Genomic DNA, 16,131 nt, shown 5'->3' with positions numbered 1-16,131 from the left:
CTATAGAAGGCATGTTTTATTGTGTCAGTTGTGAAGGGTGCTCATTCACATATATAAATTGCCACCTTTCAAAGAACACACATGCAGTGACTAAGAATGGTCCTGCCATATTACTCCTGTATATTTTGCAAAGAGAAAACTGTCATTTATATGGATACCCTTTCATACCTTGTACATGACATGGGCATTCTGGCACTTAGCAATCCATTGCCCAAATCAAAATACTACACAAAGCCACTTGCTTTGTGTAAAGAAAAAGCTGAGCAATCTATCAGGGTTCCAAGGGTAGGAAAGACCTGGGTCTTTGGGTTTTGTTAGCTGTGAAAAATTGGAACTTTAGGTTTTTTAGCCACTTTTGTCCCTTTCCTAAAAGAATACACAAAGGGCAGATTCTGGTGTGTTCTTGCCTGGAATTGGGTGGGTAATTGGCAGCCCAGAAGCTGCATGCAGCCCTATGAGAAACATTGTATTGCCTCCCAAGGCTTTGCTCTTTTTTAAACAATTCGAACACAGTTTAATTAAGCTTTTGAACAGAGTTTCACATTTATTTTATGTAAAATAAAAAAGCCACCGCCACCACCCCAGTCCAAAGGCTGAAAATGTTGGGTATAATTATTCCAACAACATTATTGCATCTCCTCAGTGGCCCTAGTTCTCTGAGAATAATCATGATAAAACTGAAGGTCCAAAGAGTGACAGATGGTGAGATGTAAACTTCATTGAGTAACTTAATACAGTTGTGATCTATCAGGATGCATGGATGAGCTCTTCTCTTCCATGGTTTCAGGCAGAGAACAATAACAACAACATCATTTATGAACAAATTGCTAGATAGTGATGATCAGCTGCATTCAGAATTGCTGGACATAATTTGTGCATGATTTAGGTCTTCCCCACAGTGAATCATTGCCTATTCTTACCTTGCCTTGTGGCTCCTACATTCTTACCCTGTCCTATCCTAATCCCATAACTGGAGATGGTTGACTGAATGCATACATGAATAGCAATAGCAATAGCCCTTATATACTGCCCCATAGTACTTTACAGCACTCTCTGGACAGTTTGCAATGTCAGTATATTGCGACCAATAATCTGGGTCCTCATTTTACTGACTTTGGAAGGATGCAAGACTGAGTCAAACTTGAGCTTGTCAGGGTTGAACTCCTGGCTATGGGCAGAGTTAGTCTGCAATGCTTCATTCTAACCATTGAGCCACCAAGAATGCCTGCATGCTCAAAATGTGAAAGGTAGAACAGGTAGAATCTAAAGTGTTCTTAAACTGGCAAATGCTATTTCTTATTTATTTATCTATTTATTCATTCATTCTTTGTTTGTTTATTTATTAAATTTGTTTGCTACACATTTTGGCATAAAAAGACTCTAGGCAGCTTACAACATTAATATTATTATTACAACATTACAACACTATTATTTTCCACTTCATCTTAGTTCCTTTACCAAGGTGGATAGCATGAAGGTACCCACATGCACACATACTTTAGGGTGGTAGACCTGACTATATTGTATCTTGGTAGTTCATATTTATTTACTGCTGTTTCTCTCTCCACTCTCTTAACCCGTATCCGGCTCAGACATGGGAAGCTTTGAAGAGAAAGAGAAGCAGCAGAGCGTCTCACATGGTGAAGCCGCCGTCATCCGTGCTCCCCGCATTGCCAGTTTTCCTCGTCCACAGGTCACGTGGTTCCGCGATGGGCGCAAAATCCCTCCCAGCAGTCGCATGTGAGTAAAAAAAAAAACACCCATTCTGTGAAAAATACTGAGGTAAAAGTTATTTCATAAAACTGGATGCTGCTTACTTTTCTTTGGAGTAGGATCTTATAAGGTGGCTAGCCAATATTGGTGATAGCCCTAGAGCAGCAGACCCCCAACCTTTTGGACACCAGGGACCGGTTCCATGGAGAGAGGTTTTTCTGCAGACTGGAGGGGCTATGGTTTTGTGTGCTGCCTGCATCCCGCGGATGGGGCTTTGCTTGTTTGCATGGACCCATTTCAAGCTATGCCGCCGCCCAGTTTTGGCCACGGACCTGGGGTTGGGGACCCCAGCTCTAGAGAACATGGAGACCTTTGCACCTGAAAGATAGGAGAAGTGGCCCTGATACAATGCTACCTTTGGGGACTTTCAGAACTCCTTTACCTGCTCTCACTTCCCTTTCCACCTGGGAATACTGAATACAATGGCTCCTCAAAGAGAAGCTTGCCTTTCATCCCTTGCTAATTACTCGCCTGCTTCAGGGGTTGTTTTCCACTCTGCCTCTGAGGTACCACCAAAGCACTATTTGCAACTCAGTTCCATTTGAGTGGCTTGGCTGAAAATAGCCATAGCTTTCTACTTTCTTTAAATATATCATACTCTAATGTTCCAGATGACGACCAGTGATGATTCTTATATTTATGCCCCAATGAGTTGAACTTTAACCTGAAAACTGACTACAGGTAGTCCTCGACCTACAACAGTTCATTTAGTGACTGTTCAAAGTTACACTGAAAAAAGTGATTTATGACTGTTTTTTCACACTTACAACCATTGAATCATCCCTGTGGTCACATGATCAAAATTTAAATGCTTGGTAAATGACTCATATTTATGATGGTCGCAGTGTCCCGGGGTCATGTGATCCCCTTTGGGACCTTCTGATAAGCAAAGTCAATGGGGAAGCAACTTAACAACTGCAGTGATTCACTTAACAATTGTGGCAAGAAAGGTCATAAAATGGGGCAAAACTCACTTAAAAAATGTTTCACTTAGCCACATAAATTTGGGGCTCAGTTGTGGTATTCATATTGTTAATAGAAGCAATTTGCTTCACCATTAGTATGTGAACCAACTCTAACCCCATTCCCCAAAGCCAATAAATAACAAATAACAAAGTAGTGAATATGAGTAGTGAATGTGGGCAAAATCAACAAATACTACAGATATAGTAACTTACTCATATGTTGCATTTTAAACTCAGTGTTTCCAGCTCAGGGTCCTTGCTCTCTTGCAAGCACCGAAGTGTGTCTTTCTCACCTTCTCCTCATTAGTTCCTCTATTCAGCTGCTGTGTTTCTTCCAAGAACCCTGATGGTTAATGAAGGGACTTAATACTCTCAGATCCAGAAACATCAACAGGGGGTCTAAAACTGATGCTGAAATCTTGATAGATGAAACATGAGGGTGAGGGTACATATAAGCAGTCCGATTATAGTTAGAAATACTATTTGGCCGATAAACTAATTAAAGAAAAAAAATACGATCTGGCAACATGTGCAGCTGTCAGACTATTGTAGGCCAAGATGAAGTCCTCCAGCCACGAGATACATTTATAAACGAGACCCAGAACATGCCCATAAAAAAGTAACCTTCATCCCCAATGGAAAGTCATGAGGCAGACACATTAGCTGCCCTGTTTATCTGAAAGAATCCTTGTCACGTCTAGCTTTAATGGAGAAAATGCTAGGGAATGCAGTTGAATGTGTTCTTGTTAAACTAACATTAAAGATGTTTAACAGATGTCTTAGACTCATCACATTAAAATCTGGAGATAGACTTGATAAACTAATGGCTTTGTTTATCATGGAGAAAATGAATTTAAGCAAGAGGGAGGGGGAAGAAGAGCGCTATAAGGAGGGGCATCTGTTCATTCTTATGAGCTGTAATATTCGATTCAGGAAAGGGGAAAAATTGCCAAGATTCTCAACCCAGACAGAGACATTCATAGTAAGGTGCAGCAATACCCTAGCACCAAGAATAATTTTTAAGAGTGGAAGTTTACCTGGCAGCTACCTCTCTCTTTATATGCTCGCAGACATTATTCACATAAAGGGCATGAAGGAAAGGGGTATGGAGACCATTAATACTAATTCATATATAAGGAAAGTATGACACTGAGAAAACGGTATATTCATTTACTGTATTTGTTCCACAATATGTGAAGAATTATGCTTCTTGCTCCCGATAGCTAATAGAGCTGTGTTTTATGAGCAGCATCTCTCCGTACTTGTTCCATGGAATCCTTCACAGACTTCAATCAATCAATCAATTAATCAGAATAGAGCTGGAAGGACCTTAGAGGTCTTCTAGCCCAACTCCCTGCTCAAGCAGAAGACCCTATATAATTTCAGACAAATGGTTGTCCAGTGTCTTCTTGAAAACCTTCAGTAGTGAAGCACCCACAGCTTCTGAAGGCAAGCTGTTCCACTGGTTAATTGTCCTCACTGTTAGGAAGTTTCTTCTTAATTTCAGGTTGCTTCTCTCCTTGATTAGTTTCCAACCATTGTTTCTTGTCCTGCCTTCTGGTGCTTTGGAAAATAAGCTGACCCCCTCTTCTTTGTGGCAGCCCCTCAAATACTGGAATACTGCTGTCATGTTACCCTCTAGTCCTTCTTTTATCTAGACTAACATAAATCCAATTTCTGCAGCTATTCTTCATATGTTCATTCATTGGCCCCAAATGCAGTTTAGCAGTCAAAGTTAAACCATAATAAGTAGTGAGATTGCTCAGTTCTCTCACATAGGCTACTCATAGGAATGTATAGGTGTACACATTTGCAGTAGGTTCCTTTCTCCAAGGAGTTTCTTAGGATGCTCATTAGAGCAGCAAGTATGAAAGTGGACCCTACTTCATTGTAGTGAAAGGTCTGTTGAGTTGCCTGGCACGGAACAACTGGTGTGAATGGAATGTAGAAAAGAACTATACCAAATTACCTCCTTTTTTGCCTCCATAAGCTGTGTTTGAACAAGAGAATGCCTCATTAAGGCATTCTCAAGGCAAAACATCAGTAAGATTGCTGTTGTAATTCTGGACTAATTTCTTTATAAGCTGTTTCTCCCAAACACAATAAAAACTGATTCATTTTTAGAATGTTGTGATGGAAATATGCTTGTTTCTTTGTGGCTGTGCAATCATTCACCAAAATAGCAGGTCTGCAATTAACACTTTGACTCTGTCTTCACCTATCTTGATATCCTGTTTTGTGTTATCTACCCAACTATCTTTCAGGAGCCAAAGTGAAAGCTCCAATTTCAGATATATGTAAAAATGTTTCTTTGTAATCTCTACTAGTCAGGCAAGTACATCTTAGCTTTATCTCTGGGACGTATGTAATGGGAGAATGATCCTGAGTTTTCCTACATAGTGGAAATAGTACTTTTATTACTATTGGGGTAGGTTGTGGTTTCAAGACATTGAAGAAATGAAGAATATAGAATAACTTTACAATTAATGACATATTTCTCCAGTAGCGTGAGAACTCCAAGAGGCAATTCAGTCATGAGATATTGGATAGTTCTGAATGTGTGAACACTTAGATTGTGGTTATCACAGTTTTGGAAGAGTGTAATGTATTGTTTCCCACCCAAAACTACTTCCTAGCGAGAAGTAGAAACAAGAAATATGTTATCAGACCTTCTCGGTGCCAACTGACTGTCTCTGAATAAGCAATTTGTATCTAGTGAATTTAGAACTTTGCATACATTACTTGGTTCACAGAGAGCTCTCAATTACTTGAGAGCAATATATAGAATACAGACAGATCAGCCACCACACCCTATATTCCCCAGCTTCTTTTTATGTACACACAAAGCTCAGCATATTTAGTTCCATATAGTTTCAAAACAATGTACAAGCAGAGTTCTTAATAAGCTGAACTCTCTTAATATTTCCCCACTGGGATTCATCGGACTCCCGCCCTGACTGCATTAAAAAAAAAAAAAAATCCTTGAAAACATGGCTCTTCCCACAGGCCTTAGATTAGAGAGAGTGATGGGCCATGGGTATTTTAAAATTCAGATTGGTTGTTTTCTTCCAAACATTTCGAGGTTTTTTTCATTTGTATTTTATTACTGTTTTTATTGTATGCCACCCAGAGTTTGTTAGAGTTGGATAGCCTCATGAATACAAATAAATAAATACATTTCTGTAAAAAAATAAATTAGCTTTAGTGTTGTGATCCCCTGCCACTGCTTTTCCCACAATTAGCAACATCCAGATTTTGGACTTCATAATGAACAGGAGATTCAAACAAGTACTTTCATAAATCTATTTTGAAGATATTGTTGCATTAGCACACATAATTATTTTGCTTGCTGTTGTTAATTTTTCATGTAGTTTTGTTGCATTTGTCGTTTCTTGATTTTTTTTGCTATTATCATTTGTAAGCTAGTTAAAGGACTCTATTTGGAAACAATAGATTAAACAATAGGTTCACATGATAGAGTCAGATCATTACAACTGATTTAATTCTCTGGCATTCATTCATTGTTTGTTTGTTTAGTGTCAGAAGCATCGCGATTAAAGTAAGGCTTACTATAGGAGATAAAATTTAAAATATAAAGTACAAAATGAAAATATGTACAAATTAAACAGATCTTGCCCAGAAACCAGCAACATTAATTGAGTTCTATCAGGCTACCATGAGATCCTCGGCTGTAAGTGTAAATACCCGTTCATTTATAATAATGGACCATCAAAACTAGTTCATATTACTTACAAAAGTATTTAAATGTGGCATAGTATGTTCACTGCAAATATTTTATTGCTTGCTCATAATTTCCATCTTTTCTTACTGCTTGTAACTTTGTGCTTAAATAATACACTATCATTCAAGGGTTAATGATAATAAACAGTAGTAATAGCAGGAAAAGCAAATAATAAGATTTCACAATAACTAAGAACAGGAAAATTAAAGAAGGAGATGGAGGGGCTAATTCTGCTTTCACAAGTCCAAGCCTTAAGAACAATTATGCATACATTGCCAGAATTGGGAAGACAGCAACAGACAGCAAATGCCGCCTCTGCAAAGAAGCTGAAGAAATAGTGAAAATACCAAGTTAGCTGTTGCAAGAAGATGATAAAGTAACAGCATGACAAAGTAGGAACAATGATGCATTGGAATATTTGCAAAAAACACCATTTGTTTGCAAGCGAGAACTGGGATGACCATAAAGCAGACAAAATAATAGAAAATGAAGAAGTTACAGTAAAGTGTTCTGGGACTTTAGAATTCAAACAGGCAAACAACTGCCAAATAAAATCCCAGATTTAACAATTGTTGATAAAAAAAAAATGTCCAGGCAGTACTCAGAGACAGCTAAACAGAAGAGAAAGAACTGGAGAAAATAACAAAATATAAAGACCTGCAAAAAAGGAGTAGAACATCTGTGGCAAAAGAAAGCAAAGATGGTACCAATAGTGATATGCACCTTGGGTGCTATCCCAAAATATCTAGAGCACTACCTGAACAGCATCGGCATTGACAAAATCACCATCAGTCAATTGCAAAAGGCAGCTTTACTTAGAACAGCTTACTTCCTATGATGATGTAACATCATCAAAAAATAACATCTGCCTATCTCAGGTCCTTGGGAAGGACTCAGTAGTGGATAAATCTGCCAAATACAATCTAAACATCTGGCTGACTGTGACAAACCATAATATTTTTTTAAAAAAGTGGAAAGCTACTGGGATTATTAATACAAATGAATATTGATATATTATTGATAATTTAATATCAATGATATCAACATCAATGAATAGTAAATTTTTAGGGGGCTTACAACAAATTAAAAACAAAATAAGAATAAAATTCATTAAGGATGGTAAGGAAGAGAGCAAGATGTACACAGGGTGGGATCTTATATCAGTCCATTAGCCCAATTCTCATTGGGGCTCCAGGCCAATTGGCAGAGCCTAGTTTTCAAGCTCTGTATAGGTGATGCTGATAGGTCAGCTTCAATGTTGCACATTTTGTCAGTCTTTTTGCCTATCAAAAGATTTGTGCATATGTCAAAAAATTCAGAGTATCAATCAGGTTATTTTGGAGCACCCTTTTTGCATAGTCCAGAGGTAACCATGTAACTATAAAAAAATTTCCCATGATATTTGAGAAAGGATAACTTCTTTTTCCAGAACTCCTTTTATACTCCTTGGTACCAGGGTATAGAAAAATCCTGGCGTAGTGGCTCAGCGGTTAAGATGCTGGGCTTGTCAGCTGGAAAGTTGGCAGCCCAGGTTTGAGACTTGAGCTCCATGCAATGGGGTGAGCTCCTGTCCTTGCTCCAGCTCCTGCCAACCTAGCAGCTCAGAAGCATACTAATGTGCGTAGAGAAATAGGTACCACTTTGGTGGGAAGGTCACAGTGCTCTATGACATCATGCTGACCACATGACTACGGAAATGTCTTCAGACAATTCTGGCTTAATGGCCTTGAAACAGAGATGAGCACCACCCCTATAGTCAGCAACGACTAGCGGAGTAAAATCCACAGGGACTCCTTTACATTTTTATCAGGGTATCGGCCAGCAGCTTGGCAGGTGAATAACATAATCCCCTTAAATTAGTAGAAAAACTAAATCAATTCCAGTGTCTAATGCAGGCATGTCAAACTCATGACATCGCATGACGTTGCGTGACGTATCATGACTTGGGCACGGTTTCGACGTGACGCACACGGCCCGCGGGCCGGCAGTTTGACATGCCTGATCTAATGGAAATATATTTTTAAAAATCAAGTATTAAGGTTTTATGCTGGCAAGGTGGGAGGCAACAGTTCCTAAGGAAGAGACGGTCATGTTATAAATGTATCTCAAATATCTAAGACCATCAAGCAACCTATCAAATATTCATTACTTTGAAAAGGTGGGTCAGGAAGCTAGAATGTAAACATTTGAGAATCTGCATCAATCGGGGACATTTTGGAGCCGTAATGGGTGTTCAACTGCTGTATATAAGGCTTCATTCTTGTCTTCAGTAACGATTCTAGTTTAGATGAATCATATCATTGAGTCTGCCAAGGCTAGCTGAGAAGTTACACTACAAGGTAAGTGTCTGGAGACTAGTGAGTTACTACGAAGCCTGAGTATGAAGCCTGACTCAAGCAAAATAAAGCTTAGGAATGGTTGGTTTCTGGTAAAGAGAAACCAACAGAATTAGCTATTTGTCTGGAGTCTACACAGGAACTTGAGAGCCACAATCTGGATACCTTATCAGCTGTTCAAAATCAGTAGTCAGACACTGCAAAGGAATTGGAATTAGGATGTTTGAGGTGTCTCTTCAGTTTGTTTATAGCATTGGGCTAAATAAATAAATCTGGAATTATCACCTATGCAATATACTTGTGCAGGTTCTAGCAAGGGGTGGGAGGAGAGGTGAGAACTGACTTCATCTCATACAAACACAGAAATATCGTAAGGAAAGTATTAATTCAACTCCATTAAAAAATTAACATCCTGGGTCACAAATGTACACATAGTAGAAAAGCCCATATTCTTAAAAAAATTCAAAAAAGACTATTTATGCCACTTTAGAATTAACACTTACCCCAGTGCTAATTTTCTCTCACATACACAAACACACAGCTGTGAAAACACGTGTGTAACGTCTATTATACAAGGAATAATCTGAGTCATTTTCCATTTGTGAAGGCAGTTTTGAAGAGTTCTTTCATAGCAAATCTAATGGTAAAATATACTGTATTTCCCTTCCCCCAGACATTTTATAGTTCCAGAAGATTAGATCTTTCTTCAAAAAGAAAAAGAAAACTATTAATCTATGAACATCCAACCTGTTCTCCCTCTTGAGTGTGTAGCTACCAAGGTAATTTAAAGACAGGCAAAGGAAATGGGAAATATATTTTAATTGCTTTTCATTCAAGGTGAAAGTAGTTTCACTGTTTTGCAAATGTTTAGTTTATGCATTGCAGTTAGCTAATCTTCAGAAACCAACTGTATTTTTCATTTTTTTTAAAAAAAAAGTATAGTGGTTTTATTAAAAATTACAACTAATATAAATTTGAAAAGAAAAAGAAAATAGAAAATTAATAGAAAATTAAAAAATAACAATATAGTAAAGGAATATATATATTTCTTTATATATACAGTATGTATATGTATTATATGTAGATGCATGTGTGTGTGTGTGTGTGTGTGTGTGTGTGTTACAACTGACCCTGCAGCATTGTTGGTGGACATATGCATATGCTGAATTAAATCATGAATACAGTAAGGCATTAATTCTAAACACACTTAATAAAGGACAACAGAGCTCTATCTCATACATGACATATGATTATAGATCCTGATGTATACACATACAATAAATGTGTATGTGTGTGTGTGTGTGTTTGTGTGTGTGTGTTTATAAGACAGAGAGAGAAAGAGACCTATCTGACTTCAGTCTCATTATTAGTATAGGTAGTCCTTGATTTACAAGAGTTCATTTAATGAAGATTCAAAGTCACAAGGGCCTCAGCAAAAATAATATTTACAACGTGTCCTCAAACATAACAGCCATTGTACTACCCCCTCGGTCACCTGATTATGCAGTTCACATTTACAACTGGTTGCAGCATCCTGCAGTCATATGATCATGATTTTATGAGTTTTCCAGCCAGGTTCCAACAAGCAACATCAACTAGGGGAGTCAGATTCACTTAAAATCTGCATGGTTCACTCAGTGACCACAATAAAAATAAAATGGGATCCAGTCACATGATTACTCACTTAACAACTACATGACTTAGTGACTGAAATGCCAGTCCCAATGATGGTCATAAGCCAAGGACCTGTACTCTATTATCCTAACATTGTGACATTTTATATGTTCATGTGGCAAAAATGCACACCATAAATGCTATTCTCCAGGTGCTATTTCTCTTAGTGTTCCCATTTTGCCCTAGGTTACTTATATAGCAGCCTTTTAATTATTGTGTTTTATGTGCACTGCTTATTTTTAAATGTTCCAATATAATGGTCCTATAGGTTGTTACAGGTGGGAGTGGATTTAAAGTTGTATAAGTGGTTATGGACTCACTGGAGAAGAGCCTGATGCTGGGAAAGATTGAGGGCAATAGAAGAAGGGGACGACAGAGAATGAGGTGGCTGGATGGAGTCACTGAAGCAGTAGGCGTGAACTTAAATGGACTCCAGAAGATGGTAGAGGACAGGAAGGCCTGGAGGAACTTTGTCCATGGGGTCGTGATGGGTCAGACATGACTTCGCAACTAACAACAACAACAACAAAGTGGTCATGCAACATTTTTCTTGCAATCTGCTTCAGTATTGGATTAGAGAACAGTAATTAGAGAAAGGAGGATGTTTTCCCAAATCCCCCCCAGCCATTTTTCAATGCATATCTATGCTGCTCTGAACAATCATATAATATTTATTCTGAAATGATCATTATTTCATATCTGCAGATGTGTGCAGCTATGCATGCAATTTCCAGGCTTAAAACAAATGCCAACTTGAAACAGCAGCATGATTTCCGGTTTCTTCTGTAATTTCAGTTTCTATACTATGGTTTATGGCATATGCTCTCAGTAGAAACTCTAATAATAAAAAACAGGTGATCCTTCCAACTTAGCTTAGTTTTTCCAGTTTCAACACTGTATATTGATTGGAGCTTGACGTACAATTTCATTATAGCAAAGTACTGTACATTCAATAACTTGAATCCACAGAGGAACAAATATGTATATACATCTCTCTCTCTCTCTCTCTCTCTCTCTCTCTCTCTCTCTCTCTCTCTCTCTCTCTCTCTCTCTCTCTCTCTCTCTCTCTCTCCCTCCCTCCCTCCCTCCCTCCCTTCTTGGATGGATGGTTGGTTGGCTGGCTGGCTGGCTGGCTGGCTGGCTGGCTGGCTGGCTGGCTGGCTGGATGGATGGATGGATGGATGGATGGATGGATGGATGGATGGATGGATGGATGGATGGATGAATGGATGAATGGATGGATGAATTCACAGACAGACAAACAGACAGTAATTGAACCCCCAAAACATAACATGGCAGTACTTCATAAACAAAGAGGTTCCTGTCTTCCGGGATCTTGTAATCAAATAATTCTGTGGTAGATTACTCAGTTCCAGTAGTGCCCTCTTATTTATTTTCAATGGTGAAAAAATAAAAACCAATACAAAACCAAAAGTGTGCTTACTGGAATGCCTGGAAAAAAACCTAATTTGTATTTCTTTCAGAAATTGAAGCAAGGAGTGAGTACATAATCAGTAAAAGAGAGAGATTGGAATCACTTCATCTGAATGTGGAAAGCCATGAAAGCCAACAGCTTCCTAAAGGAACAACCTAAATTCAGCATTCCGCAGTGGATTGTAACGCAGTATGAGATGATTGGTGTATTCTCTACTGAAGACTTTTAAATCAGGTGTATCTTCCTAGGCTAGTCATTACAAGGAAAAGCTTGAGAGCTCATGTAGGGATGAAGAGGAAAATGCAAACCCTTTTCAGAACCTAACTTTGAACCTTTAATCCTTGATAAATATCCAGTGCTAAATCCACTTTTTTCTCCATCCAGAGCTATCACGCTGGAAAACACACTGGTGATCTTGTCGACGGTGGCCCCTGATGCGGGAAGGTACTATGTGCAAGCTGTAAATGACAAGAATGGGGACAATAAAACCAGCCAGCCCATCATGCTCACTGTGGAGAGTAAGTGCTCTTTTGGGTGAAAAGTGGGGAGAGGGCTTTGGATTCCAGTTGACTGATTTTCTGAAAAGGTTCGCCTGCCTTTTTACCAACCAATTCAGTTGGCACAGGAGAAAGATCATGTACCTGCTCCATGTGCCACTGCTTCTTTGCAGTGGGAGAGCAAACTACAACATCAAACTATTTATCAATATCTAGTCAGGAACAAATGTAACAGTGTTATTCTTACTGCCATAAACACCAACACCATTCATCCTGACTAGACCAATATTATTTTAATTTTCTATATGACACAGCAAGTAAAGCATGCTCAGGCCCATTGAAGTGGAGCTCGGACTTTACTTTAGCATCCACTGAATCCTTTCAGAATCTGCATATAGAGAAATACAACTTTTTCAGACAGAGGGACAGCTGAGCGATCAAGACATCAGCCACTGGGTATTGTGGATGAAGGTTCTGTCCTTCCCAGAAAGAATCAGAGAGTTTGATTTTGACAACTTTACACCTCGTAGAGACCACACTTGTGCACACAACACACGCTACAAAGGGATTGGCAACTTTGAATAGTGCTTTGGCCATCTTTCAGGTGGTCCTGATAAAAATTGTGTTACGGAAGAGAATGGCTGGAGATGGTTTTGACTTCTTGCCCAACACTTTCAGCTCCCAACAAAGTTGACCAAACAATTATTTGAGGAGCTGCTGGAGAAAAAAACCCCTTATGCAGAGTCTTTCTTCCACATTTTGTTTTTAATACTCTCAAAGGACAAGGGGATGGGCAGATTGTGTTGGAGGGCAACAGAAGTCAGAGAATCAAGGTGGGGTGGCATTGACAATAGATCATAAAAGCAAATATGAGGGCTGTGCATGATTGATGGACTATATGTTGCTGGGACATGTCCTAGAACTTTGAGACACTGCCTGCATTTGACAATGAAATTGTTCGTTTTCAGTGTGCTTTCTGCAAAAAAAATGGAAAATGTGTATAAGATTGCAGCCTGAATCTCTTGTCACTTTAAGGATCTGGAAAGGCTGTCTGAATAAATGCCGGCCACACCATTTCAAGAGGCTAGCACAGTATGAATTACTTTAAACCTAAGTGCTGCAGCTAAGTGGGAGGTGGACTGAAGTTTATGCCTTGCTTATTTTCTGGTGAACCAATGGTCCCTAAAGCTCAGTTTTGTCGCCATTGTCTCTTTGCACCTGGCTTCTCTGATGCTTCTGCTGGCTCGGGCCCAGATTTAATTTGCAGTAAATCTCTGGCAAAGCGGCTGGTGCTGACTAAACATTTCTACGGGCTCTGAATTTATTTAGACACTTTGGGCCATAAGTATGAGAGCTAGGGGGCTTTCATTACATCACCAGCTCAGCCTCCCCCCTCCCCTTTCCTATCCCTGCATCGGCTTCCTGGTAGCAGAGTGCTTGGCTGCAGAACTGAGCCTGGGAATCTGCATGGCTGTAGCCTCTGTAAAGTCTCTAAGGGAATTCTCCCAGGACATGTGAATCCTCTTTCCCTCTGGATGTTTATTTCACAGCTGTTTTATGTCTCCCAGATTTGGCTTTATATCCCTTTCCTCCTCTTTGCCCCATTAATTTGAAGAGCTGTACCTCAGAGTGCAATAAACACCATAGTGCATGCCTTTATGGATTCAGCTATATCAGCAACTTGCAATTGTAGTCAAGAACTGGAGGAGCAGGGGGGAGTTATCACAGCAATTATTTTATTTTATGCACTTACCCTGTTGCAGCTTCTCTTGCTGCTGCTTTCTCTCTTCCCCTCCTTTCCTTTCCAATGCCAATTGCCGATGCCCAGCTACAGATCACAGCAGGTGACAGGATTTAGCAGAAAGTTATGGGGAAGGTAGGTATGGAATCTTAATATTGTTTTCAAAGATTTCAGCTCACCAAGCTGCATGGTGGGAGCTAAAATCCTGCCCTGTAAAGACACCTCCATCTTGCTGACTTTGATGGGGGAGCTTGCCTGCGCTCCATCGCTAAGTGGATGGGCCAACCAGTCTCCAACAAAGTCTGATGCATTCTTTTCCCCCCCCCCTCCCGGTGCGGAAATGCCACTCTCACTCACACCTTTCAAGTGTTTGATGTGACTCAAAAACTGCATGCAGAACAGGCAGCGCCCTTAAGCGGCACTTGAAACGTGAGAAGTCATACCGCCTTCTGCTGCACGCTTGGTGCTTCTTTGCTATTTTATTCTTCTGAATGGGAGTTTTAAGAAGGGACATAGGGTCTCTCTGTTCACTGTCAGGAAGCAAGAGTCAGTAGAGTGAAGCAAAACAGGAGAAGAAAAGAGAGGAGAATTAGATACAATTGGGTAAATGAGATATAGGACCAGCAACCAGTGTTTCTTGTCCCTACTAAGTGTAAACTGCTACAGTGGCCTGGTGGGTGAACAGCCTTGGACCAGGTAAGTATCATCTAAGAAAGAAGGTTGGGCCAAAAGAGAGAAATAAATAGTAATCAGGTAGAACGAGATAGGCTTCTTAAGCAGTGTGGTTTAATCTGCAGTGATTTCTGTTTGCACAGTCAAACCACAGCCTGCTTCAACTAGCCTTAAGCAAAAAGCTCAGTGGGATATTACTACCCTCCTTCCCCTGTGAGATTTCATCTGTTATTTCTTACATACCTCCAAATAGATTTCTCCAAATGCTTTCCCACTTGATAGCCTCCCAATATGGGGTAGCTACAACCTCTGGAATTCAAATTTGTGGGAAGTTGGAAGACGTTCAACTAGAATAGAACTGCAACCAATAATAGTATCTGAGCTCCTACCTAATCGTGGCACAGGTATACACATGGACTTCTCATGGGTAGATCTTGGATGCATCGGACGCTCCCGCAAGATGGCTGCAAGAATATTGTGGACAGACAGAGTCAAAGCTTGTAGGAGGACTAGTAGATGGTGCTAATGTCACACAGTCATGGAAAGAAGAATGTTAGGAATATACAAGAGCGGTGCGGCATGTTGCTGAATCTGGAATCTATTGTAGATAGAATAGCTGTGTGAGATGGAAATGTACAGGAGGAGTGGTAAAGTTTTTTTATACAATGAAAATCACTTCCGAAATGTGAATTGAGACATATATATATATATAAAATGATCATTTCTCATATATAAACAGTGAATGTTTTTGTGTAACAAATGAACTACTAACTGGTATACCATTCCATTTTTTTTTCACAGATGTAGGCGGTCCAGCTGACCCCATTGCTCCAACCATCATCATTCCACCCCGCAACACTAGCGTAATCTCTGGTACTTCTGAAGTGACTCTGGAGTGTGTGGCCAATGCTAGGTAAGTCTGCCTGACTGCTATCCTCTGTGACTTGTGACTCCGAATTACAATGAGGGCTCCTTTGTATTCCCCATGTGCCATGGCCCACAGCCCACTGACTGCTTCTCAAGGACATGACTGCCTGTCCTTGATGTTCTCCCAGCCCATTGCAAATTCAGCCTCCGCCCACCTTTAATTGCTCCACTCCAAAAAGGATGTTTCCCAACTTCTGCCAGCAATATTGTACCAAAGAGTCATTCTGCAACAAATCATCCCAAGGTAGATTTGGGGATGGAGGCCTACCTTGCTCCAGTTGGCCCCATGAGGCTTTTTTTGGCCCACACTCCACATGGTTGCAGGCCACAGACTTTAATGGCCATGGGTGAGAGTCGGGGTTTCTCATT

The 16,131-nt window shown here is 39.9% G+C and overlaps 1 protein-coding gene across 1 annotated transcript in view; it reads left to right on the top strand.

Moving 5' to 3' along the window:
- SDK2 (sidekick cell adhesion molecule 2) overlaps window positions 1-16,131 on the top strand; it is a 95,331-nt gene that overhangs the window by 6,935 nt on the left and 72,265 nt on the right. The window contains exons 2-4 of the mRNA XM_029283163.1: window positions 1,593-1,740; window positions 12,310-12,443; window positions 15,637-15,748. Of these exons, the coding sequence (XP_029138996.1) occupies window positions 1,593-1,740; window positions 12,310-12,443; window positions 15,637-15,748 (394 nt within the window). The remainder of the gene's footprint in view (window positions 1-1,592; window positions 1,741-12,309; window positions 12,444-15,636; window positions 15,749-16,131) is intronic.

The sequence above is a fragment of the Protobothrops mucrosquamatus genome, unplaced genomic scaffold, assembly GCF_001527695.2.
Source record: "Protobothrops mucrosquamatus isolate PMUCROS unplaced genomic scaffold, P.Mucros_1.0 scaffold30, whole genome shotgun sequence".
Classification (NCBI taxonomy): domain Eukaryota; kingdom Metazoa; phylum Chordata; class Lepidosauria; order Squamata; family Viperidae; genus Protobothrops; species Protobothrops mucrosquamatus.
The sequence above is the reverse complement of the archived record's forward strand: the minus strand, read 5'-3'. Positions and strand labels throughout refer to the sequence as shown.